A 24989-nucleotide genomic window follows, 5' to 3' on the forward strand; every position below is an offset into this window, starting at 1 on the left:
AAAGTGGGCTCTCCTTCTCTTCAGTCTCCTCATGTACATATTAATAACAATTTGATTTATTATAACCAAAGGAATCACAGTCCCCTTAGTTTTCCTTTAGCTTGAACCATAGAAGCAAAGTGCTTCTCACTCACGGCATACACTGGAAAAGCAGAAAATACAAGTGGATGGGGAGAGCCTCAAGAGGGGATAATCAGAATCCCATTTGAAAGGCCTTTGCCTTCTAACTTAAAAGCATGTACAAGTCCAGGCAAGTACGTGGGCTTCATTATACAAATAGCTGTTGATTACCCTGGGAAGAGATGAGGCATATTTGCATTAAATACAAGGCAAACAAGGTGGAATGATGAAATCCTGCTCACCTTATTCACATGAGCAGTCCCACTGAAGAGCAGAAAGAGGTCCACTATGTAAGTGAAAGAATGGAGTTGCTTGTGTGAAAGTAAGCCCATTCCTTGGGAAATGGAGTGCCCTTGCTGATATGAAAGAGAAAAGAGTGGAGAGGGAACATCTGGTGTATATCAGCATTGCTCCACTGAGCCAGATTTACACCAGCTGAAGGATCAGACCCTAAATATTTTACTTTCTGATCTAGAACTTCTGCTGGACATTACAAAAAGAGGGAGGAAAGGGGGAGTGATGTTGGCGGGTTGATTTTTAAGTGAATATAGTGTTCATGAAAAGCTGCCAGATGTCAGTGAACAAATACGTCCTGTTTATCGACAAAACAAGTAAAGCACGGCAACATTGCCAACACCATCCTGCCTATGTATCTTTACCCTGACCTGGAATGACCATTTCTAGGCTTAAGAGTTGAGTCTCTGTGCTCCTTTGCCTTTCTGCTGAGAGTACAAACCAAGTTACTAGCTGTGGTAATGGTTTTGTAATGTAGACACACCCATGAGAAAATGGGCTGACAGCACCAAACTCTTTTCTTATAACAAGCTTCCCATTTATCATTCTTGTACTAGTAATCTTATTAAATCACTATTATTATATATTTGTATTACAATAGTCCTGAAAGGTCACAGTCAGGACTGGAGCCTCATTGTCCTGGGTGCTATACAAACATACAATAAAAGATAGTTCCTGCCTGTCATGGGGTGTACTCAGTGCAGGTGGTGCCTCCTCCTGGCTGTCCTGGGGATTAGCACTGGCTAGGTGTTGCACCCTCCTCTGGCCCATCGTCATCTTGCCCTGTGGTCCTTCTCACTCCAGGAACTTCAGCCTTCTCCTCATAACTCAACCCTCCAGCCAGACCACCACATGACTTCTCCTTCTGGGGGTTACCCAAAGTCCTTCCGCAAAAACAGTCTCAGGCAGTGTTCTCCAGTACTGCTCTGATGGCGCCACCTCTCCAGTGGTCAACAGAGAAACCCAGGCCCACCCACTACTCTGGGATCCAGTCCAGGGACCCTCAAGTCAGCAGTTCAGGGCTTTACTCTCTCTACCCTGATTGCTTCTTCCCTGGACTGCTTCCTAGTCTTCTGGTCCATCCCTGCCCTCCTTTCTCTGGGTATATCAGCTCCAAACCCTCTTCCCAGGGAATGACTGCAATCTTTCCCAGCAGCTCCTGTCTGTTGCCAGCTTCCTGACTTTATATGCCTCATCCATTCCTGCCCAGCTGTGTCTGCTTGCCATCAGTTCCCTCCTCCCTGGCTCTTCCTCCAGGTGCAACCTGTGGAGTTAATAGGCCTACCTGGCCCCCTTAACTCCTTCCAGTCCTGTGTGGAGTGGACACCCCATCACATTGCCCCAGAAACCTTACAGTGTAAATCAGGGGCACCATTTGGTGGGGGGGCACCTGCTCCCTCCCTTGCCTCCCCCCCCTGAGTTTCATAAAACATTTGGGTGAAGTTAGCAACAGGAGGGAAGATGCTGCCCCTCCTCCTTCCGATGAGGAGATGCTGCCCTTCCTCCACCCCCACCCCCACAATGGAGCCGCTGCCATCTGCAGCTACTGTGCTGCCCCTGCCTCCCCTCCACACACACACACACACCCCCCAGTGGAGCCGCCACTGGCTGCGCGGCTCAGGACTGGGAGCCTGCCTCCTGATCTGCTGCGCCGAACCAGGCAGGGACTGATGTCAGGGTGTCCTTCCCCCAGCCATTGTGAACCTGGGCAGGCAGTGAGTGCCCCTCACCCCAGCCCCTGTCCTACGGAGCTGCCCCCACTGTGCCAACTAGGGACCGAGCACATGACTGGCCCTGCAACAGCAGCACACCCTCAGACACAGTCTCTCCCTGCACCCTGATCTGAACCCCGCCTACACACAGCCCCAGCTACCCCATTCCTTGCATCCTAAGGTACACCCCTGCCAACACACAGCCGCTAGCTACCCCCTCCCTGCACCCTGAGCTGCACCCCACCCACACACAGCCCCAGCTACCCCATTCCTTGCATCCTGAGGTACACCCCTGCCAACACACACTATCCCAAGCTACCCCTTGCCTGCACCCTGAGCAATTTTCAAACTTTTTGAGCTGAGCCCCCACCACACACACACACACTTTGCGTTATAATTTTTAGTTGCACCCTTCACCCCATTATCTGCAACAACAAAAACTAGATTTTTCAGGTGCCTAAGTAGCCCCTGGAATCATGGTTAAAGTTGCCCCCTCTCACCAAAATCTGGATTGGCGCCCCAGGTGTTAATAGGGTTACAACACAGAGGTATAAGAATGCAGTTGAGAGAAGGGGAAACATTAGGAATAGAAATACATTATCAATACTAATAATAGTTAATATTGTATTTCTAATTTCTTTGTAGAATCTCCAGTCATGAATCAGGGCACCGTTGCGCTGAGTGCTGTACAACCACATTGACTCCATGGTGACCCCGGATTTTGCATGCCCAACTTGAGATGCCTTCAAGAGATCTAATTTCCAGAAAGTGCTGAGCACCCATTTTCTGGCATCTCAAGTTGGGCCCCCCCCAAAAAAATTTAGGCACCCAAACTCACTCATCACTTTTGAAAATCTTTGCCAAAGAATAAAATAAAAAAATCCAATATTTTGTGATAGACTGTGAAATATTTTTACACAACTTGTCCAAAAAAGACAAAATGAAAATTAAAAATAATGTTATTAATTAATAGGTTATAAGCAATCTATTATTCATGTGAAATTGCTAGGGAGACTATGCTCCTGATGTAATGAAATATTTCTCCGATGAGTCTATTTGTGCTAGTTTTAAAGAACTGCAATAGTATGTAATATTTTCAAGTAGATAGTGCCTTGATAACTTGGAAAAACACTGAAAAAGTTGTGCATATTCAATGCAATGTACCACAGTTAAATATATACCTTATGCTATTTTACCATGAAGCTAAAATCTAGATATGCGTTAGTTATATATCATGAATGATGTTCAGAATTCAGCATAAGCCCTACAGAAAACAACCACCTTAAAATTTCAATTGCAAAGAGATAGACTAGGGTACTGTTGAATTATTAGTGCCATGAAACTGAGCAGTATTTACCTGGCAATAACAGTGCTTTGTAAAATCTACTTATCTCTCCTGCCAGGTGTTGTATTTCTCACAATTATTAAGAAAATGGTCAGAAACCTTTATTTTGTTTCACAATAGTTTTTATTGCACCTTCCTCTCCTTTATATTATCAGCCCCAATGAAAGTCAGTTTTAAAATGAGAACTTATTCCTGTGCTTACAACTAAGAGAATGCAGTCAATTCAACTGCAAGCCCTCCCCTACTTCAGGTCCCCACCACTGATCAGAATTAAGCCTGGAGTTGCACCTGCATACACCAGGTTGGAATTTGGCCAATGATGAATACAATGGACAGTTCAGTTCTTCAAAAGCCTCCAGAAATGCTAATACAGCAAACAAGGTTCAACAAGATGACATTCCTATCTCTGGGCATGAATTGCAGGCTCTGACCTGCTCTCTTGGCCCAGTCCTACATTTATTGTGTACCACGGACTCCCATTGACTTCACAGTGCTTGGGGAAGGCCTGATCCTGTGAATTACTGAGTGCCTTCAGCATCCAGTGCAGTCAGTGAGAGTGGAAGGTAGTCAGTGCCTCACCAGAATGCTTAGCACGTTGCAGGATGAAGTCTTACCCTGTAAGATTTGATATTTTAATTCACTCTTATCAAGATAGGTTTTTTTCTTTGCGTATGTGTCTATGTATGACACCAATAGCCATGGTGTCTAGGTGCCAAATACAGGAGTTTTTAAACATCAGCATGAGTCCATTTAAGACTCTTTTCTCCTGTACACCCTCTGGAGTTGTCGATTCCTGCTTTTTTATTAATAGCAATATAAAAGTGAGTTGTTTACATCTCCCTAGCTCTATGTACAATGATGGGTGAGTTCAGAGCACCTGTTTCTTCTGCCATATATGGAAGCTATTCTCTCCTGCCTGTTTCACAAAAATCTGTTGTTTTCTCACAAAATCAAATACTAAGCTCTTATTTCTAGTAAATGAGTCTCCCAGATAAGCTTCAAAACAGCTAAGTAACTCATTAATATCATTTTTCTTAGTATGTCAATAAGTTAGACTGGTGAATAGCAACAAGGTGGGCAGTAAATTAAAAAAAAAAAAAGCCTTCAATTCATAGGGCCCAAACTGCTAACACTTGCATGAGTAGTTCAGGCTTATATGGGGTGAAATTCACTCCTGTACTGACATGTGCTGGAGCTCTGTTCCAAGTCTCACGTAAGCCCTTAAAACAGTGCCTAAATGAGACATACATTGCTTATAAACCTTATGCTGGCCCTCTGCACAGAGGTGAATTTCACCATAAGCAGTCCCATTGGCTTCAATATGATCACTCACTTGAGCAGATCTGGACAAGTTCTGTAAAAAAGTGTTCTTGAATATTTGTTTTAATTTTTTACGTTGTTTTCTTTCAGCTCTGTGCACATTCCTTTTGCATCCAGAAATTAATTTATTAGCAGAAATATTCATTGAAATAATTTACTTTAAGCAACTCTTGCACAAAAGTCATGGAAAGCTATTTTAGAATTTGTAATCCTATATATTTGCTCCAGCCAATGCATTTTATCATTCTGCTCATCCAGACAGAGAATAGAAATAGATCAGTAGTGGGCAACCTGTGTCCCGCGGGATGCACGCCACCCATCAGGATAATCTGCTGGCAGGAGGCGAAACAGTTTGTTTACTTTGACCGTCCATAGGCACAGCCACCCACAGCTCCCAGTGGCCGCGGTTCACCATTCCCAGCCAATGGGAGCTGCGGGAAGTGGCATGGGGCCACAGGGACATGCTGGCCACCACTTCCCACAGCTCCCATTGGCTGGGAACGGCGACCCGTGGCCAATGGGAGCTGCGGGCGGCCATGCCTTTCAGATGGTCAATGTAAACAAACTGTCTCGCAGCCTGCCAGTGGATTACCCTGATGGGCCATGTGCGGCCCGCAGGCTGCAGGTTGTCCACTACTGAAATAGATCATGTGACTGATGTGGCCAATCAAAACATCTTGAATGTTGAATACCATCAGTGAACTGCTCACAAACATTATACGGGCCAATACATTTCAAATACTGAACAAACTTGAGAAAATTGCAATTTAATTGTGAAAATTCTGTGACGCTGGCAGACCAGGTGCCAGCTCGTGCCAAGGTTTTAGGCCTCAACCAAGCACTGACAAATTCATTGCTGGAAATAGGTCTGTTTCACCTGTGTGTTAGTACGGTTAAGACGTGTATTGGACTTATAACAATATGTTTAGACTTTATGAAATGCTTGTAAATTGCTGCATGCATTAATCTCATGTATAATATCTTTATCACCTGCTATACGGTAATATTTAAATTTTTGCTTTGTAACTGTAAAAAATGTTTGCTTGAAACTGTGAACCCAGTCAGGAAGGATCATCTCCTGCCCATCAAGAAGGCCTATCAAACTAGATGGGCCATTGTGGGACATCCCAATACAAAGGCTTTGTTAATTTCCCACTCACACACATGAAGATCCTGTGTGCAAAAGGGATTATCACCCCATCAGCTTGAATTCTGGAAAAAGGAAATAAAAACAGCTGATAAGAAAAATTTTCCTCTCTCTTTTGCTGTTTGGACTCTCACTGAGCCAGAGCTATGAAACAGAAGCGAAAATCCCCAGGGTCATCCTGGGTTAGCCCTAAAAGACATTCAGAGCTAACAGATCACTACAATTCCATTACCTTTTGTAACCATAGACTATCTCATTATATGCTTGCCTGCTTTAACCTTGTCATAACTTTCTAATTACCTTTCTTAGTTTATAAAGCCTTAGACTGTTTACTATAGGATTGGTTACACGCATTGTCTCTGGTGTGAGATCTAAGGTATAAATTGACCTGGGTTAAGCGACTGGTCCTTTGGGACTGGGAGTAACCTGAATATTTAATGATCGTTGGTGTATAGCAACCATCTATCATTAAATCCATCTGCCTGGATAGCAAGATATGCTGAAGTGCCCAACGGGATTGTCTGTGACTCACTGGTAAGACTGTTATAGTGCTTTAGGAATTCACACTTGTGACTGGGTTAGTGAAATCTAATTATACAACATACAGCTAGTTTGGGGTCTCTGCCCTGCTTCTTGACAGTCTGTCCTGAGGTTGCCACTCACGGTCATGAGCCACTCCAGACAGCGTGACAAATTTTTGAACAAAAAGGAAGCCAAATTCATGAAGGCCCTGATTGAAAGGATCCTTTGAAGTCAGCCATTGGGACAGACCCCAACTAAATTATTTATTAATGAATATTCATCCACTGCAACACAAGAGTTGAGACTCCCTATAGCAGGAGTAAGAGTTTGAAGGTTTCAGCATTTATTTTCACTATAGTAATATTACCATTCTTTAGTCTATTACTTTCTCCTTCTAGAAGCTAGTTTGTATATATTCAAATCCAGAACTAGGATGTGGCAGATTCCAAAATGTATTTCCAGTTCTAATATATGCTTCATTTTATGGGGAGGGGGGAAAATAAAAAGAACCAATCATTTCATGATGCAAATACATTCCATGATAATAGTCATTTGGAATCAGCTGCAGGAAATACATTGCTTACATCAGAACTTTCACGCTCCAGTATTATAATTTTTATTTTTTAAATGAAACACAACAGAAAGATAAAGAAGAGTGAATCGATCAGATTCTCCTTTTATGGAAATACAGAAAAAAGAAAGAAAAAAAACTACGGTTGTCTACCTAATGTGCTATTTTGGTAATGAAATATTTTGAACATCAAAAATAATGTAAAATGTATCAATGAAGAAAAAATGCACAAGATATTTCAAATGAATCCTAAATGTGTATCGCAGCATCAGGATGAATATTTGAATGAATGAAGTAAAAGCAAGATTTGCAAACCTAGAGTCAGATTCTATAAACCTTACTCACATGAGTAATCCTGGCTATTTATGCCAATTAGCATGAGTGTTACAGGTAACCTGATCTGACTGCCACTGAAATCAATAGCAATTTTGCCATTGACTTCAGTAGCTGGAGAATCACACCCACACATCGACACACCCTTCCCTTTACACAGAATGAGAAAATTTTTAATCTTCACTGTCTTGTGTGTCTATAAAAGGTAGACGGTCTCCTGAGATGGCATAAAAAGACATTGATGGATGTACCAGATACCAAGAGAGCAATGTTTAAAAAGTTGAAAGAGAAGGGTAAACTCCAGACTGATATCACTAGATTTACAACCAGAGATTCAAACTGTGGTCTTCGAGCTATTTCAAAAGGTCACTGTGTATTCATCAAGCCACTTTGCAAGGTATCCTTTAGAAAAAGGGCTACTCTCCTTACAAGCTCAGGCCCCATTAAAACGCATGCAGTGATAATGTGATGTGATTCACAGTATATGAAAAATTCCTTCCAACTCCATATTGTGGCAAATCATTGCAAAGGATTACATAAGCAAGATTCAGTGTAGGAATCCTTGCCAATCTTTTTTCAAACCACCAACTTTTTCATCTGGCAATAAATGAAAAAAAACATTGGTAAAGCGTGTTTCTACTCGATGTTTTCCTAGCTCCCCTCATGACTGACATGACCATGGATGGAAAAATAAAATTGTAAAAGTATCACAAAAGCCTTCTCTTGGTTTTATCAGAAGAAACAAAGTATGGAGCACACAGAGGTAGAAAACTATTGCATGGTGCCATAACTACAACAAGGGAAAGCTGATCTCATTAAGGTCAAATGGGAGTTTTAACACTGACTTCTCTGAACAGAACTCTAAGTTCCTGATCCAGCAAATACTTAAGCACATGCTTATCTTTAAGCGTGTGATTTCAATGAGACTGCTCACATGCTTAAAGTTACACACATCCCTAAGTACTTTATTCAGTCAGAGCGTGAGTCCCTTTTGCTAAGTAATGGCTGATTTACAAGCTGATGTAGGATGTCCTTGAGTTTTCCTATAACTTTCCTCCTTCCCATTGGCCCAGGCACTAAGGAAAGTTAAAAGTCTGTTTGTCTCTGCACCTGGCACAAATTCTTCTATCACTGGAGACAATGTATCATCGAGGGAAGGAGGTGCATTTTTAAATGACCTTGACATTTGATACTGATGCAAAAAGGAAAGGAGCTACAGAAGTTGAAGCCAAAGCCAGGGACTTTCTTTATAATTCCTATGACTTAGTGTATCTGTCCCATGTACTGCAGATTTCTTTATAGACACTCTTGTATATGGGCCAACAGAGCTAAAACACTGTCTCTAATGACACACTGGAAAGTTTCTAACCACAATATCATTTGCAGCATTTCTTTTATTTTAACCCTCACCCTCCCAACACCACCCCTGAGGCCGAAATAGAAAATACACAATCCATGATTGGAGGGGAGGAGGAGCTTTTCATTTTTATAACCTGAAGTTCAAATTCATTTCATCATCCCATGAATCAAGAGCAGATATAGAATTTGAATCAAATCAGATTTTCCTATAAAATCAGTCAGAATTGTCTCTGGTTTTTGATAAACATGAACCCACTTCAGTATATTTCAGTGACTGTAGAGACATGCCCAATATTATTAAATGTAGCCATTTTCTCTGGCATGTAAATTTAAGCGTTGTCAATAATAAAAATAATAATAAAAATTAATAAGCATTTACCCAACCCTTTTCACTTTCACTTTTACAAACATACAAATTAATACTCACAACACTCCTGTGAGGTACATAAGTATAGTTATCCCACTATACAGGTGAGAAAACAGAAGATGAGATGTTAAGGAGCCCAGTTTTCAAACGTTGTATGAATTTACATGGCACATGCATAGTTACCATGATAGACTGCACAAATTAATGTTTATGACAATCACTGGTGATTTGAGTAACCAAATATCTGATTTGCACACCCCATTGTGGTACGTACACAGGCAAATAAGGCATGCATTTTGTACTTATGTTTGTGCACCTAACGGTTTTGAAAATCAGGCCCTACATGACTTACTTGCAAAGGCCATAGGGGGAGACAGTGTTATAGCCCAAATTATAACTCCAGTTCAAGACTCCCAGTCCAGACCATTAGAAAACAACTACAGATAACCTCCCACACCCAATGCCCTGCTCTAGCTTCAGTCCTGACCAAAAGGACAGGAGTGAAAAGCAGTTCAATCTGTGCACTATTTAAATTGAGCCAACTGCCATGCCAAAATGTAAAAAGGATGTGTGTGTTGCTTTAGGGCGTGATGCAAATTTCACTGAAGTCCTTAGAAAGACTCTCGCTGACTTCAGAGGGCTTTAGATCTGGCCCACAGCACAGTCAATTTTCTCTATTTTGGAATAGACTGTAAATATAGAATTAATGTAAACTGGATACGACAGGCCTGATTCTGAGCTCACAAAAGTTTTACACTGATGGAATTCCATTGACTTCAGTGAAATTATTCCTGATCTACACTGGTATAAGAGGAGAAACAAGCTCCATGAGCCAAATTCTGCACTCAGTTACATGGATGTACATCCTGCCTAACTCTATTAAAGTAAATTGAGTTACATTGCATTTACTCCCAGTGTAGCTGAGAACAGAACTTTGTCCCATTGACAGACATGCTCAAAATGACATGTAGTGATCATTTGCACTACACGCCCTTGTAACATTTATTTTCAGCAAAGCATTGTTCAAAGCAATTCTGCACATTAGGAAAAGTTTTTGCATTAAAGCAGCTTTAATTGTGAATACAATATTGCCTATACATTATTTTCCTAGGATAATAATGTTTAACTATGCCATAAATCTCTTGCTTTATTGAAAATATAGTGTATGCTTTTAACCAAATGGCTGTCATCCAAACAAGTTGGGAGTTAGTCACCTGTCTAATGAGTAGGTGCAATAAAATGGGTTTGTCTGACAAAAAATCGCCATAGGTTTGCTAATGCTCTTACCCAGGGAATACAGTCCTAAGCAGCTACATAGTCCTAGTTTAAGAAATTAACGTTTGCTTGTTTTGCCATCCAAAGAGTATTTACAGAAGACAAAACAGCCATACTTGTTGGCCGCTGTGCAAAGAGGTGATGACATCGAGAGGACAGGTCACAAGCCTGAGTTTATTGTCATTACACTTACATTGGTACTGGGTTTTATCCACTCAGTATGATCTTCTGACCCCGCAATTTTACAACCTTCCACTCTCTGTGCTTCATAGCACAGCTAAGTTAATCATTTCTCTGCCATTATCTGCCAAGAGTTCTTATCTCTTTTGCTGTCACTTTATAACAGAGTCCTCTTATCAACCTGTACAGAGTCATGTGACCATGCCGAACCTATCACAAGTTTCAATTCTTCTGATTAGAGAATATCATGAAATGGGATACATGGTTTAGGGCAGGCCACTAATGTTGGAAAAAGTACAGAGTCCATTGAAAGACATACTTGCTACTTTCTGAATTCTTGGATTTTTGTTGTTGTTGTTCATCTTGCTGACTTTCACTGACGGTTATTGTAGCCTGGGTCTCAAGGCCAGAAAAGTTTACAAGCCACACCTTTTGCCAAACTCAATGCTGTACACCTTATACTCAAGGACACTGTATATTTATACCTAATAATGTCTTCTAGTTCTGACACTGGCAACATACAGGAATCTATAAAACATGGACTTACACCAGTTGGTAAGTAAAAGCTTTTCTGTTATGGTAACTGCTTAAATCTGTTAACCATGAGCCTTATCATCCATGCCAAACTGAAAATAACTTAACAACTGTTTAATTTGCACTTTGATTTTATCAGCAAGAATATTAATGCATTAAAATCCCTGTTTAAAATGTTAAGTAAACAGTTGATGATTTAATTGAATAGCTCTCTCTTCTCCCGGTATACTATAATCACTAAATACATAATCTGTCATCACTCTAGTCTAAAAGAGGTATGCATAACATAGTTAATGTAATTATTTGTTACAATTACTAATACTTGTGCAATTGTCATTAAATATATAAAAGGCATAAATACATAAAAATCAGGCCTAGCCTATTGCATGATTTGAAGTCAATAAAACCTCAGAAGCATTTTCTAGTCTTATCATACCGACATCTAATACATATTTATTTAGATACTGTACAAATGAAGTTAAATATTCATTGAGTGTGAGCAGGGCTGTAAATAACACCATGCATTTAATATTTTAAAGTATCTTTATAAAGCTCGAGTGCATTCAGCTAGCCTCTGGAATCATCCACTCCACTACACTGGAAAACTGGAAGGCATTTATTTTACTGTATCCAAGCTCTTACTGAATGTTGCACGGTGTGTCTTGTTCTTGATGTTGTTTCTCAGGCGTGGTTTTGACTGTTTTAGGGGGGGTTATGCTTCTGTGTTTTAAGCCTTGTCCAGTCTCTCTGAAATTCTCTCTGAATAATTTTTCCCTTTCATTTATACTTCGCTTTGACCTTCATAAAAATGCCAAATCTCGAATTATTCTGTTTATTCGTTCCTCGGAGTTGGTACAAATTAGATCTAGAGTCGGGATTCTTTTTCCGTAGAGAGACTCTAGCATCCTACTGCACGTCCGCGGAGGGAAGAATGAAATGCCCGCTGAACGCCTGGAAAAGTAGGAAGTGCATAGACAGAACAGCAGAGAATCACTCAAATGCTGGGCGCTGGGGTTAGACCGGGATGTGATTGTGCCAGGCTTGGAGGTGGAGGAATTTTACTTTTAAATGGTTTTCCAAATCTCTTGCGAATCCCGTTTGTGTCCCGTGGCCTGAGCGTGTCCTTTCTGTGCCTTGAGCTAGCCAGGTGTTGATCGTTGTTCAGCTGACAGCCCGGGCTTTGCTTGCAAAGGGTCTCCAGTTGCGCCGTCTGGGTTGTACATAGATGCCCAACCAGGGCTCGCGTGAAAGTTACAGTGGGCGAGTGCGACACCCCGGCTGAGCGCAGCCCCAGGCAGGAGGTTTCTCAGCCCCCCGGCAATGTTGAAATACACCGACGTTGTGTCCTATTGTGTTTCGCTTCTGGGGCTTGGCTTTGTGAGAACTATGGCAGGCGCGAATTTGAGGCTGGACTTTTTACAAGGGCGAATTCGAACCCGTGCCCTTGAAAGACGGGGTACGCCTGGTGGAAAGCCTCCGGGATGGAGACCTCTGCCCCGGGTGGGCTGGGAGCAGAGGGATCTGAGGACCCGCTTTAGCGGGTGGTGCTAGCGGGCTGGGGAATGGCTTCGAGATCTTAGTTTGCCGGCAGTCTAAAGACGAGCAAATGCAGCTGAAACGTGATCTTTATCTCTTGGGAGGGGGCGCTGCTTTTCCTTTCACTGAACCCCACGGAAGAACTTAGCTCGGCTTCCCGAGGTGGGTTAGCCAGCCAGCGCCCAGTGACTCCAGAGTCGTCCCCAGGCCAGGCTCCAGTTCTGCGGGGGGGGCTTTCCCTTTCGCTTCAATCTCCCATTCTCCTGGGTCCATCTTTCAGCGAACGACTGGTGGCTACTCAGCGTGTTCTGCTCGCAGTGAACCTCGGAAACAATCACCTCCAGCGCCTAAGCCTTGCTGTTTAAACTTGGCCTGGCACAGGTGTACTTCTGAGAGCGTGACTGTGTCTCGTTTCAAGTGCAAAGCGGCAGGTTATGTGGGTCAGCGTCTCCATCTACTAGCCAAAGAGTATAGACCTGCGTAAAATGCCCCAGAGCCAAGGTGAATAGGACCATGGGCTCTTGGGGGACTAGTCCCCTGTGATCGCTTTGACTAGCGGAAGGCTCTCCACTAATAGCCTTGATGCATCTTCCCAAACTCGAGCCACGCCTTTTCTCTCGCCATCCCAGCCACAGGCTGTTCGGCACAACGAAGTGGGTTTCGTTCGCTTCCCATGCCAGCTGGGGGTATAAATCCATTGCTCTTCATTGCTCAGCTACCGCGGTGTGAGAGGCACCTTGCGGCCCGCTGTGCTTCAGGAGATTTGTACTGAGTCAAAGCAGCTCTCTAAATTGTGTGTTCCGCTGTGATGATGGGCCACATGCTGCTCTCATGTCTTCAGAGGGGTTACTCCAGATTTAGTGCGCGCGGGCTCTGGCCCAAGGATTGCATATGTGTTCCAAATGTTGCACTTTCTGACCCACTTGTCTCAGGACCCTTTGGGAGATTTTTAGGCAGACGTTCTCAGGTAGCCTTAATAGTCATCGGTTGGAAAGAGGCTAAAGAAACCACAAGAGGTAAACTTAGGTCCATCTGAAGACTACTGCTCCCCGACATGGTTAGCAGAGAAAGGATCAACCCAAACTGCTACTGTGTGTGTATACCTGTGCTCCTTTAAACCACAATTCTACAAGCTTAAGAAAAACAAGAGAGTTAGTAGAGGAAAATATGAAAAGAGATAGTCTGATTCTGATCTCATTCAGACAGAGGTGAACCAGAACTCCACTGTCCTCAGTTGGGTTAATGACCTCAGTGTAAAACCAATATGAGATCAGAATCAGGTCCAGTGTATGTGTGTGTGTAGTGTGTACTTCTACAGTTTACAGGCCAAACATACACTAGTTTAAGTGGGAATAAAATATGGCCCTGTTGCTGAACAATTTAAATTCCAAATGTATTTTAAATAATTATAATAGGGCCAAATCCAGCAGCCCGTACTCAAGTTAGCCTAACTCCCAGGACATTAGTGTGATTTTTGCCTGAGTAAGAACTGTACAATGTGGCTCAGAGTACGATACAAAATGTCTGTCTTCTTTTCTTAAAACTGTTGTATAATAAATTGTTGAGTGCATCTCAGGAGTAGGAAAAATGAAAGAGAATGGTCAGTCAGGGGACGGTGCTAGGCCATATCATAAAGAGAAGTGTAGCACCTAGCACAGTGAGTCCTCGTCCATCACTAGGCCTCCTAGGTACTGCAACAACAGAAACAACAATCATTAATAATATATTAGCATGTATCACATTTACCCCCAACTCAGTTTAAGCTTCCTGTTCATCAAGTGGCAGCTGCAAAAGGTACGTCCCTTACAGAAATATAATGATGCTGCAGAATACCTTATCCACGTATATTTTGTTTACATAGGGGCCATACCCTCAGCTGGTGTAAATTAGTATAGCTCTACTGACGGCATGCACTTTCAAAGTGACTCTCTTATGTGCATTGTATCTCTGAGACACTGGGTCAAATTCAGACAAATGCTGAACCCTGGAAAAAGCCAGTGTAACTCCCAGGAGAGTCTCTGGGCTAAATTCAGTGGTGATCAATGCACTTGGCCAGATTTTGCTGTCACTTATATTAGTGTAAACCTGGAGTAATGCAATTAAAGTAAATGGAGTTACTCCAGTTTAGGGCAGTACAAATGAGAACAGAATCTGGATGTCAAGGCATCATAAAAGAGTTGTAAGTGAATGTAGGTGGCAAAGCACTGTAACCTTGCACCAATTTGGTATTCATTCAATAGATCTGTGTGCAACTTGCACACTATTGTTTGGAAGTGGTGTAGAAGTAAACTAAATGGCTTCTGCTCTCACTTGCACCAATGTAAACCAGGAATAACTCTATTGAAGTTAAATTAATTTCATTGGTGTAAAACCAGTATAAGCAAGAACAAAGTCAGATCCAGAATTCTTAAAGATAAATCACTCTGGTCTATTTTGCCTTACTCCCAGGGCCTCATTTGCCCTTGGCATAACAGGCACTGAGTGGGCTGGATTCTGATAGCTGTTATTCTAGCTTTACAGCAGTGTATCTCCACTAACTTCAGTGGAATTATTTCTAGTTTATACTTGTGTGAGAGGCGAATAAGGGCAATTGACTTCAATTGGGCATATCGCCTTCTTAAAACCACAGCTGATTTTGGTCTTCAAAGATAGCATTCACTTTGTATGCTCACTCAACAATAAAAATCACAATATTTTGCCATTCACAGTTTCTGGCCAACTGATGAACAACATGTGATTCACACCTGCATTCAGAGCACCCATGTACTTTGTCCAGTTATTCAAATTTATACTTTGTGTAAATCAGTTACTAGAATTGGACCAGGAATGAATATGGGTGATTAAATCAAAACCTAGCTTTTACTTAGTATTAAGGGCCTGATCCTGCTCCCAGTGGGAGTCTTTCTATTGATTTCTGGAGAAGTTCTATCTTGCCCTTAAAAGGTGAATCAACCCTGGAACATAAGCAGCCCCCTCTTTTTTCCTCACTTCCTGCCTTTTATCTTTTCCTTCCCCTCACCCCAACAAAGGTCATGGTAGGCAACTGGGATTCAGTGAGCTGATGGTGTTCAGCATTCACGGGATCAGACCATATCATTAAATAGACTTTGGAAAATATTCATCCAGGGCTCCACATTTTTAATGGTTTTACTTTTCTTTAATCAGCCTCTTGTCTCAGGGTTCCTCAGAGAACCAACATACAATTTGTAGACACTTGAGTTATGACTATTTAACTTGCCATTAACTTGAAAAACTGGTTAAGTGAAAGGAAAAAATAATCTACTTGTAACTTCTACCTATGAAATTTGCCAATTTGCATAATACTTACTGCCATCCTAATTTTCTGTAGTCCCCGGGGCAACATTTATATTTCATACTATATTGTATTATATTTACTAAAGTGTTTTTAGGGTTTAATGAGGTAATTGATAAGGTATAGTTTCCAATGTATAGTGCAATATTAATTGACTAACAAAGCAGCAAGATTATATTAAAAAGTTGAACCTTGATATGTGTGTGTCCTTTGTACTGTGGATAAATATAGTGGGGAATTAGGTTTTTGAGAAATTTGGATGAGAATCTCAGCATTTGTAGATAGCTGTAAACTCAAGTTTCACGGTACTTTTTCAAAATAGGGTCCCCTCCTTAATTTCTTACTCTGGCAAAGTTTCCACTAACAAATGTAGTTTTGCCTGATTCAGGGCATGCCCCAATACTGTCAGGACACAAGTTAAATTCTGTATTTGTTTACAACAGTAAGTTTTTGAGTCTGTCATTTTTAAATGTATTATGTCAATCTCGTTTCAAGATACTTTTGAAAATTTGGCTCCTGAGTGACTAAATACTCAACTTTTTTTTCATCTTGATGTAATGGAGTAATTAGACATTATATTTAACTTGCCAAATGTAGTGTTAACACATTTACACCTAAATACATATTACACATGCATTCAGTCTGATTCTAGATTCCAGAATAGCTGAGACAAAGTAACAGAGATGATGTCTTCAGTGTCTAAGAGGAAAGGATTGCAGTGTTCACAGATCTCTACCAGGCACCTGGCCATGTGGGTAGGATAGGAATCAGCTCTTAAACTGTTCTTTATAGAGAGTGAAGGGGGAGAATCTGCTGTTATGGTCACCAGTACAGGATGGATGGGTGGGGGAATAATTATAATTTCCTACGGTAATATATATATATATATATATATACACATACACACACACACACGCACACATTTCTCAAGTATAAATTTTTAAGGTTTATTTTAAGACTATATGTGTGAGAGAAATTATATATAAAGTATATGTATATATTGATATATAGATGTATGAGCATAAACTGTATTAATTACAAAGATTAGTTATTTAAATAAAGTTTTGCAAGCTTCAGCACATAACTGGTAAGTGGGGAGGAAAGGAGACCCAAGAAAACTTTTTTGCTATTGAATCAAGGTTACTTGTCCGAGAAAAAATAAAGACTTTTTTAAAATCTGGCTGTACAGTATAGAGATCAGTTATCTCTTATGATATAGAGACTTGGGTTTAGTTCAAATACAATTCTTACTTTCTTAATAAAAACAGATATAGAGTTGTATGTGTACTCCAAGCTATAGCTTTTCTTTTACAGAGTGAGCTAAACCTCAAATAGTAAAGCAGAAATATGGACAGAGGAACCTAACTAGAACAGTATAGTGATTTCAATAACACTGCAGTAAACATGCTATAGATTGGCAACACTAAAAGTAGGTGAATGTGATAATTAATAAATAGTAACTAGACAAACGTTAATAAAATAAAGTAGTAAAAGCTAAAGCTCCGATCTTGCAAATCCTTACTCACATGAGTAGTATTTACTGTCCTAAATAACGCCTTTGGCATACCATGAGAAATGTCTGTTTGTTTGTGTAAGGGGTTAAGGATGGGGCTCTTCTTTGGATTCAACTCTTCTTTGTCTATATGGTAAAAACTAAAAATGTCCTCAACTTTAAAAAATTATCAAAGCTGAACAAATTCCCTCCGCCCTCCCCCGACTGCTAATGGCAACAGGTCTGAGCTGTATTTAATCCTTCTCCATTAGATCAGATTTTCCATCTGAAAGGCAAACAGTGAATCGCAAGGGGAAAAAAAACCCGAACACCATTTCTGCCTGAACGTTTGGCTCTCAAGGTGGCCTAATGGGATTGGGTGAAAACTGCAGCCTGGAATAGATTGCAGTTTGCTATTGATGCTGTTAGTTCAGGAAATTCCTCACAGCAACCTTTGGGCACGTGTTGTTCCCATATTAAAAGGTACCAAAGGTTGTCATTGTTTAATTTCAGATTGGATTGCAGAGTTACAACCACTTTGTCCCACCCTAAACGTCCACCACCACCCCCTTATACACCCCTCACCCTCATCTCTTTGAAACCTCAATATCCATACTCCCAGTTTGTTTGCTGTAAGAAAGTTACATTGCAACCTAAAGCTAATGGGAAATTATAAACTCGAGTCTTTGTATGACTATTGAAGGTGGGAATATTTTACACCCAAACCATACATTGCAAACGTGAAATTTGCTTGTAAAACACCTTATTGCATAATATTTGTTTTGAGATTTGTAAGAGAATTAAGCAGGGATCAGCTAGGTATTGTGTCGTGTCCCTACCTGCATGGGCTGGAAGGTACATCAACTAGTAGGAGGTGAAGTCATTACAACTTCTCACTGGTGATGACTCATTTCGCAATAAAAAAAAAATACAATCACAGAGATACTTTACCACTTACCTGACCAGGTTTATTCGTCGCCATATAACATAGCCTGCAAGTTTCACTCTACGCTGCAAGGTATTTATAAGGCATGGATGCGTTCCAGTGTGCAGCAGTAAGCTTTATTGTTCTTTAAAAATAGCACTGCAGTCAATAATTGATTGTGTCGAAATAGTTGTGTATTTCGGAGTGGAGGGGATCGACACCCTCAGTAAGGTAACTGTGAATCACTCAAGCTCGTAAATGTAATAGACTTTTTAAAAGGTTGATCACCTGCGACGAATATTTTACAGCCTGACTCACTCACTGTGTATTGCGTTTTACATCGGATCAGAAAGGTGTGGTTTTGGTTTTCACTTCTCTAGACCGGGCAGTTTACTTTCTAACGCCTCCTTCTGCGAGATTTGGATTAGAGAACTAACAATCCCTAGCGCCTCAAGCCCAAGGTATTAAATACAAGACTTCCAGTCTAATGGGAAAAAACAACCAACTCCTTCTCTTAAGGGACTTGCAGTGACTTCATGTCACTCTTCCCTTTCTCTGTCTGAGAGACGTGGGTATGCTTCACATTCTGATTGACAGAAAGCAAGCACGAAAAAGAAATGTGTGAGCATGTGGTCGGGGAGATGAAGTATAAAGCGCATGAATTGTTCAGGAAGAGAGCATGTCTCCCATTGTAAAGAGATCCCTTGCATTTCATGCTCTCCGAAGTTGACACGAGCAGCTAAACACTGGCTCCTCTGCTGTATTTTGTGAGGGGACGTATCAAGTGAGTGGGCTATGGACAGGCTGCGCGATAGTGGCTCTTTGCCTTCCATCTACAGACACAGTTTGTCATGCTGATCTTTGCAATGTGAACTTTCAGCAGAGGCAAAAAAAGAGAGTGCAAATCCTCTCCACCCTAAACATTAGTATAGAAGCAAGAGGACTCTTGCCAACAGCAAAGTTACAATTTGCTCTCATTTATTTCTTAATGGGATTTGGGGGGTGGGGGGGTTCTTCTGCTAGAGCTGCCTGCCTTTGTGGTCAGATAAAGCAAAGCCTCTCCCCTGCAGGACACTTTACCCTACGCAAAGCAGAAGGAAGGTAGCCTCGCATTTGTTGCTCACAGGAACGCCCATCAAAGTTCGAAATGTTCCTGCTTAGCTGGAAAGCCTTTAGGAGCGCCCAGCTTTGGGCCTCTTTCAAGTTCCCAAGAATTGGAGCTGGCCTTGAACTTCCACGACCATGGAGCCCTGCACTGTGAAAAGAAAAGGAGCAGAGGAAGTTCCCGATTAAAAAAATAAAAAAATAAATAATCAGCCCGTGTTTTTAATGGAATTGTACATAAATTTAAATGGGAAAACATAAATATTCCAGAGCTGTGCTCCTTGCACTAATCAAGGCTGCTAGAGGCTCCCCAAGCCATCATCTTTTATTATTATAATTACACGCGTCAATCAAGACCTTCAGGCTACATCAGAACAAGCTGGGCAAACTCTGGAGAGAAGTCACATTAAAAAGTTTGGAGAACTTGGTAAGGAATGGCGAAGGGATTAGAAGAGAGGGTAATTAAGGTTGCTCAAGGCAATTGTGAGAGCTAAAGCTCCATGTTAAATTTAACGTAGCCACGAGGGAGCAGGTATAATTTATAATGGTTACTGCCCTAAAGTGTTACTTCGGAGAAATGTAGATGTGTAATAACCACTCCAAAGTATTTTCATCGACACTAATAACTCCTGGAGTAGCTTTGCAATGTACCATTTGAACTCCTTCCAAGTCAGGCCCCTGTGGAGTGATACGGCCTGTAACATTGACTCCACAAGTCCTAGTTAAACAGAGACTTAAGCACTAAAGAGTCATTTAGAGGGTGGATTCTGTTTATACCTGAGTGGGAGTAAACCACTGGGGGGAGGGTGATGGGGTTGTGGAGAGTAGAGGTAGAGATAGAGAACTATAAATGAAGCAATAGATAGAATCTTCACAAAGAAGACTGGCTCGTATTGATGTGAAAATAAGTAATGGGGAAAATCTGAACATTAAGGGCTCGATCTTAACCAGAGTAGATTTGAGCGCTCAAAACTCCCATTGATTTCAATGCATAATCTGGTCCTAGACGAGCTATGAGACTGAGCTATACTGTCCTAGTTGGCATGATCTTTTTCTGCTTTTGCCTTGGTGGGCTAAAATGTTGATCTTCTTTACTCACCAGAAAGAGCGGGAGAAACTAAATGGATTGTCTCGCTGCGAGTTCATCGGACAAACAACATGAAATCACTTTCCCCGGAACAATACACTGCAGAGAGGGATAGAGAACGGCCCTTCTTATTTGCCCAGGAAACCTTAGAGAGCTGTAGGACTGAGGATCTGTATATAGGTATTAATCTAACTTTCCAAGGTCTGTTGTAAATACTGTCATAGGCTGTGCCTTTCATAATTTATGTCCTGCGGGGAGGTAAAGTGGGGTGGGAGGGACAGGGCAGAGATCCCTCTAACAGAGAACGAGGTGCTTTTAAAATAGGACACAGATAGCTACCTTTGCTCCCGTTGGAACGAGTGGGCATGTAGGGAGAGAAGCAGCGTCAGTCTATCCTGTTGCATGTCTCCAAATCAGAATTTTCCGTCTAAGACCTGCTCTTCGAAAGCACCTCTGTGTTTTTATCCATTGATCTGCTCCTCTTTGCTGCGGAGACAGGAAGCCCAAAGTGTTCTCCTCTAACCCATAGCCGAACCAAAAGCAACTTCCATCAGATCCACTTTTGTGACCCTTTGCCTCTATTCTGAAGCTATTACAACTGCTGAGCCCATTCAACTTGAGCTTACAACAATTTTATGGAAGCAAAGTCTATAGGTTTTAAAAAATAAGTAAATAATACATCTACAAATGCCAAGATTGTATGGTCTCATCTCATACCCGTCCGCTCCCCTGAGAGGAAGGCATCTTTCAGGGGACACTCAAACAGCTCTCCCTAGTAAGACAGCTGCGCCGGTATTTATTTTTAAAACCTGTCCACAAGAGAATTGGAGAGATAAAATTCCAGGTTTGGAAATCATGTTAATATTGAGCAGGATTTTTCCCCCCAAATTGGCTATTTCAATATTTTTAAGTTGCAACATTTACAGGTCTGATTCCCTCCCCACATTTAACCCGTCCCAAGAATATCAAGTCCGGAAGTCTCATAAAAGAAAGAGAGAAAGAAAGAAACCTATTTTGCAGTAACACTGACGTTTGGAGATATCCAGATCTCCAGTAAATTAAGTTTAGAGTTTTTACTTTTAACTGCTTGATGGAAAAAGTTCAAACTAACTAAGCACAGAGCACAACCGAGTCCGTTATCGCTCTTAAATGACTTTTTGCCACTTTTCTATCAGCACTTTGGTGATCAAAATTGTTTCATAAAGTTAGAGCAATAATTACATTTTATAGAATCTGGATTAACAGTCATGAACCTTTATTTTCCATACACTATTATAGTCAAAAGCATATAATACTTACAGTTCAAAGGGATTTTTATTTTCCAAATATTTATATTTTTCAATAAACGTGAACATGATTAACAAGCCATAGAAGAATAATCATATTAACTGTCAGATAGAGGAGGTTTTGATTGTTTTGAAGATGGAAATAATGCTTGCTCATCTAATGTCAACAAAATAGATATATGTTAATACAACTAATTTGACTATCACAGCAATTGTATTACCTCAACTAGTGGACGGTGAGTTTTGATTGAAATATTTCTGCTCCTCGTGCTACTCAAATAGAATACATTAAAATCTTTGAAATCCCATTCACTAGAATGGACTGCGAATGGCTGCAATAACTGTGGGACTGCAAAAGCTGGCACCGATAATTAAATATTCTAGCATTTAAAAAATACTATTTGAACGAGGTCTTTCTGGTAACGTTTAGGTTGGTGCCATTTACTGCACTCTTAGTCGGCAGGTTGGCTGTTGTTTAACAGATTGCTCTTTAGGACGTTTGCTTTATTTAAGTTATGTAGCTCGTCTTGATACGTCTCACAAGACGCTAGAAAATGTAGAATTAATACAGAAAACCCAACTGTACCTCCATTAGGTCTCCATCGGACTGTAAGAAGGAAATGTAAAAAAGGGGGGTCAAGGCAGTGTTTGCAAAGATATACAATTCCTTTATAATAGTGGGGCGGGGGGTGATAGCTTCCCACCTGAGACCATGTACAGGCGGCGAGCCTACGACCATGTGCGACAACGTACTCTCTACTGGAGAGAGTTCAACTCCAGCTGTCGCTGCTGTGGGGCGGGGAATAGCCCCGATGGGTGCAAATGGGATAGACAAAAACGTCTCTTATCAGCCCTGCACATACCCCCTGTGCACGCACAATGGCTGGGTGAGAGTGTAAGGCAAGAGCACGGCTGCACAGTTAGGAAACAGCCTGCGATGACTAAAGAAGACCCCTTAGCCCTGCCTTCCACGGAGCAGGAATAATGCATTGCCCGGCTCCTTCCTTGGACGGCACCTTCATGTCTTAGTTCCCCTGGATGCAGAGATCACCTGGCTTGCTAGGGGTGTTTGCGAGCTGCTGGCCGGTGCACCTCGCTCCCTTAGGCGGCCCGTGCCTGTTTTACTAGCCTTGTAATATCAGGGTGATTTAACAACTGTAACTGGGGGGGGGGTGGGAGGGGGCTTTAGTGAAGGGGGAAGGGTTGGTTGCAGATTGTGCCTCTTCCTCATTGGCTGGAGCGGCAGTGTCAGCCTCCCCCCAGAGCCCTCACACTCGCTATCTCCCCAGCCCCCCTCCCCCAACCCCAGCCGGCTGGGAAGCGCCTCTTCTCGGTGCATGTGGAGTAAACAAGGCAGGACCGCAAGGTCTGAACTTCGCAACTCCACACTTGTGACAGGGCGAGAGCCGCGGCTGGAGGGAGCCCCTGCCAGGCCGAGGGGAGGAGAAGAAGGGGGGCGGGGAACCCGGCCAGCCGCGCACCAGCCCCGCCGCAGCGCGGCTTCCCCGGGCTGGCGCTCAGCCTGGCTGCCGCCGCTCTCCGCCCGAGCTGCGCCGCGGGCTCCCGGGCTGCCCCCTGGCGCGCGCCGAGCCCCAGCGCCCCACGCGCGCGGCGCTAGCGGGCGGCGGCGCTAGGTGTGGGCAGCAGCGGGGCGCGCAGGGCACGGGCCGGAGTAGGGGGTGGACGCCGCCGCCGCCGCCGCTCGCCCCCTCTCCGAGCTAAATCTGTGCTGCCGTGCCCAGGTGCCGCTCTCCCGGACGGACACGGAGCCCCCATCCCGGCCCGCAGCCGCCTTGTCATGCTGCCCAAAGTGGAGACGGAAGCCCTGGGACTCGCCCGAGCGAATGGGGAGCAGGGGCAGATGCCGGAAAACATGCAAGGTAAGGACAGGGGGGCTCGCTCCTGCGGTACCTGCCGGGCAGGGCTCCGAGCCCCGGGGGCAGAGCTCCGCGGCTCCCTCCATAAAAAGTTGGGGGCTCCTGAGCAATCGGTTGCGGAGGTTTCTAAAGCGATTGCCAGTTAGCCACTTCGAGCCGGCAGGGCTAAGCGGCACCGGCAGCTGGAGCCGGGCTGACCCGGGCAGCTGAGCCTGACAATTGGGAAGTTCGCTGAACTTCCAGAACCGAGTTACTAAAAGCTTGGGCGGCGGGGGCGTGGGGTTAAAGCCTTCGGCAATTCAGCACGAAAGCAATGAATGGGAGGGAGAACTACGTGTAACGATCCGAATCTACCCTCTGCCCCCGGTGCATGGGAGACGTGACACGGTGCAGTCGTATCCTCAAAGCATCAGACGCAGAGTTGAGCTGTTAAGGGAAACTCGGACCCGCTGTCTAGTATTTTAAGGGGGGAATGGGCCTATGGGAGCTGGGATTTGCAGGTCCCCTTTATTTTCCTAGCTCCTGATTGCTCGCAAGAAAACATATCTATCCCACTGGCTCTATTTTAAACGCGTTTTATTTTTAAAAAAAAAAAGGCAGCTCCAGATTCTGGCGCGCGTGAAAGAGCCTCTGAAGTTTCTCTCAAGCAAACGAGGGGGTGACATCAGGAAAATCCCTGCAGCAATTCCATACTCGCCCTTTGCACGACCCAGATTCTGTCTCTGCTCTCGAAATGCTCCTCGCCACCCCTTTACAACTTTACCTGGCATAGACTCGAAGGAATAAGGCTTGGAGACCGAAGCCTCGAAGACATCCGAAATACACAGTTGTCAGGGGACCATTTCCAAGCAGGGTTTTAGCCATTCTGATGCGTTATTAGCGGTCGTTTTCTGGGCTGTTCCTGTCGGTTTGCTAATTGCATTTATGGCTTTGTGTGAGAGTAAGTGTGGTAATAAGGGCAGCTTGTCTTTCAGTACAAATAACACAGGTGATCAACCAGATGCGTTGGGAAACTTTGATTCAGCAAGTCCTGAAACTGACGGTGTATTTATGCCTCTGAATTTCATTCCTGGGTGGGCAGAGAATGCAGGCGCTGGAGCTGAGTCGCTGGGGTACCATAGTTTAGCAGGAAGGATCTTTTAAAGTCCTAACTCCAGAGCGGAGCTGGAAACTTTCTGTCTGAAACCCAGAGACTTTCGCTTTAACCTGCATTAATTTTGAGCTCGGGACAGGAGATTTGAACGCTCTTTCAGAGAAGTGGCTGTGAGCGGCACGGGACCAGTGATTCTC

General features: G+C 42.9%; 1 protein-coding gene across 1 annotated transcript in view; it reads left to right on the forward strand.

The window, feature by feature from the left end:
• The first annotated feature begins 23572 nt into the window (after window positions 1–23572).
• Window positions 23573–24989, forward strand: part of NR5A2 (nuclear receptor subfamily 5 group A member 2) — a 99213-nt gene continuing 97796 nt past the window's right edge. Inside the window, exon 1 of the mRNA XM_074962206.1 lies at window positions 23573–23702. Within this exon, the coding sequence (XP_074818307.1) occupies window positions 23621–23702 (82 nt within the window). The 5' untranslated portion in view covers window positions 23573–23620. The remainder of the gene's footprint in view (window positions 23703–24989) is intronic.

Source organism: Natator depressus, chromosome 8 (assembly GCF_965152275.1).
Source record: "Natator depressus isolate rNatDep1 chromosome 8, rNatDep2.hap1, whole genome shotgun sequence".
NCBI classification, from domain to species: domain Eukaryota; kingdom Metazoa; phylum Chordata; order Testudines; family Cheloniidae; genus Natator; species Natator depressus.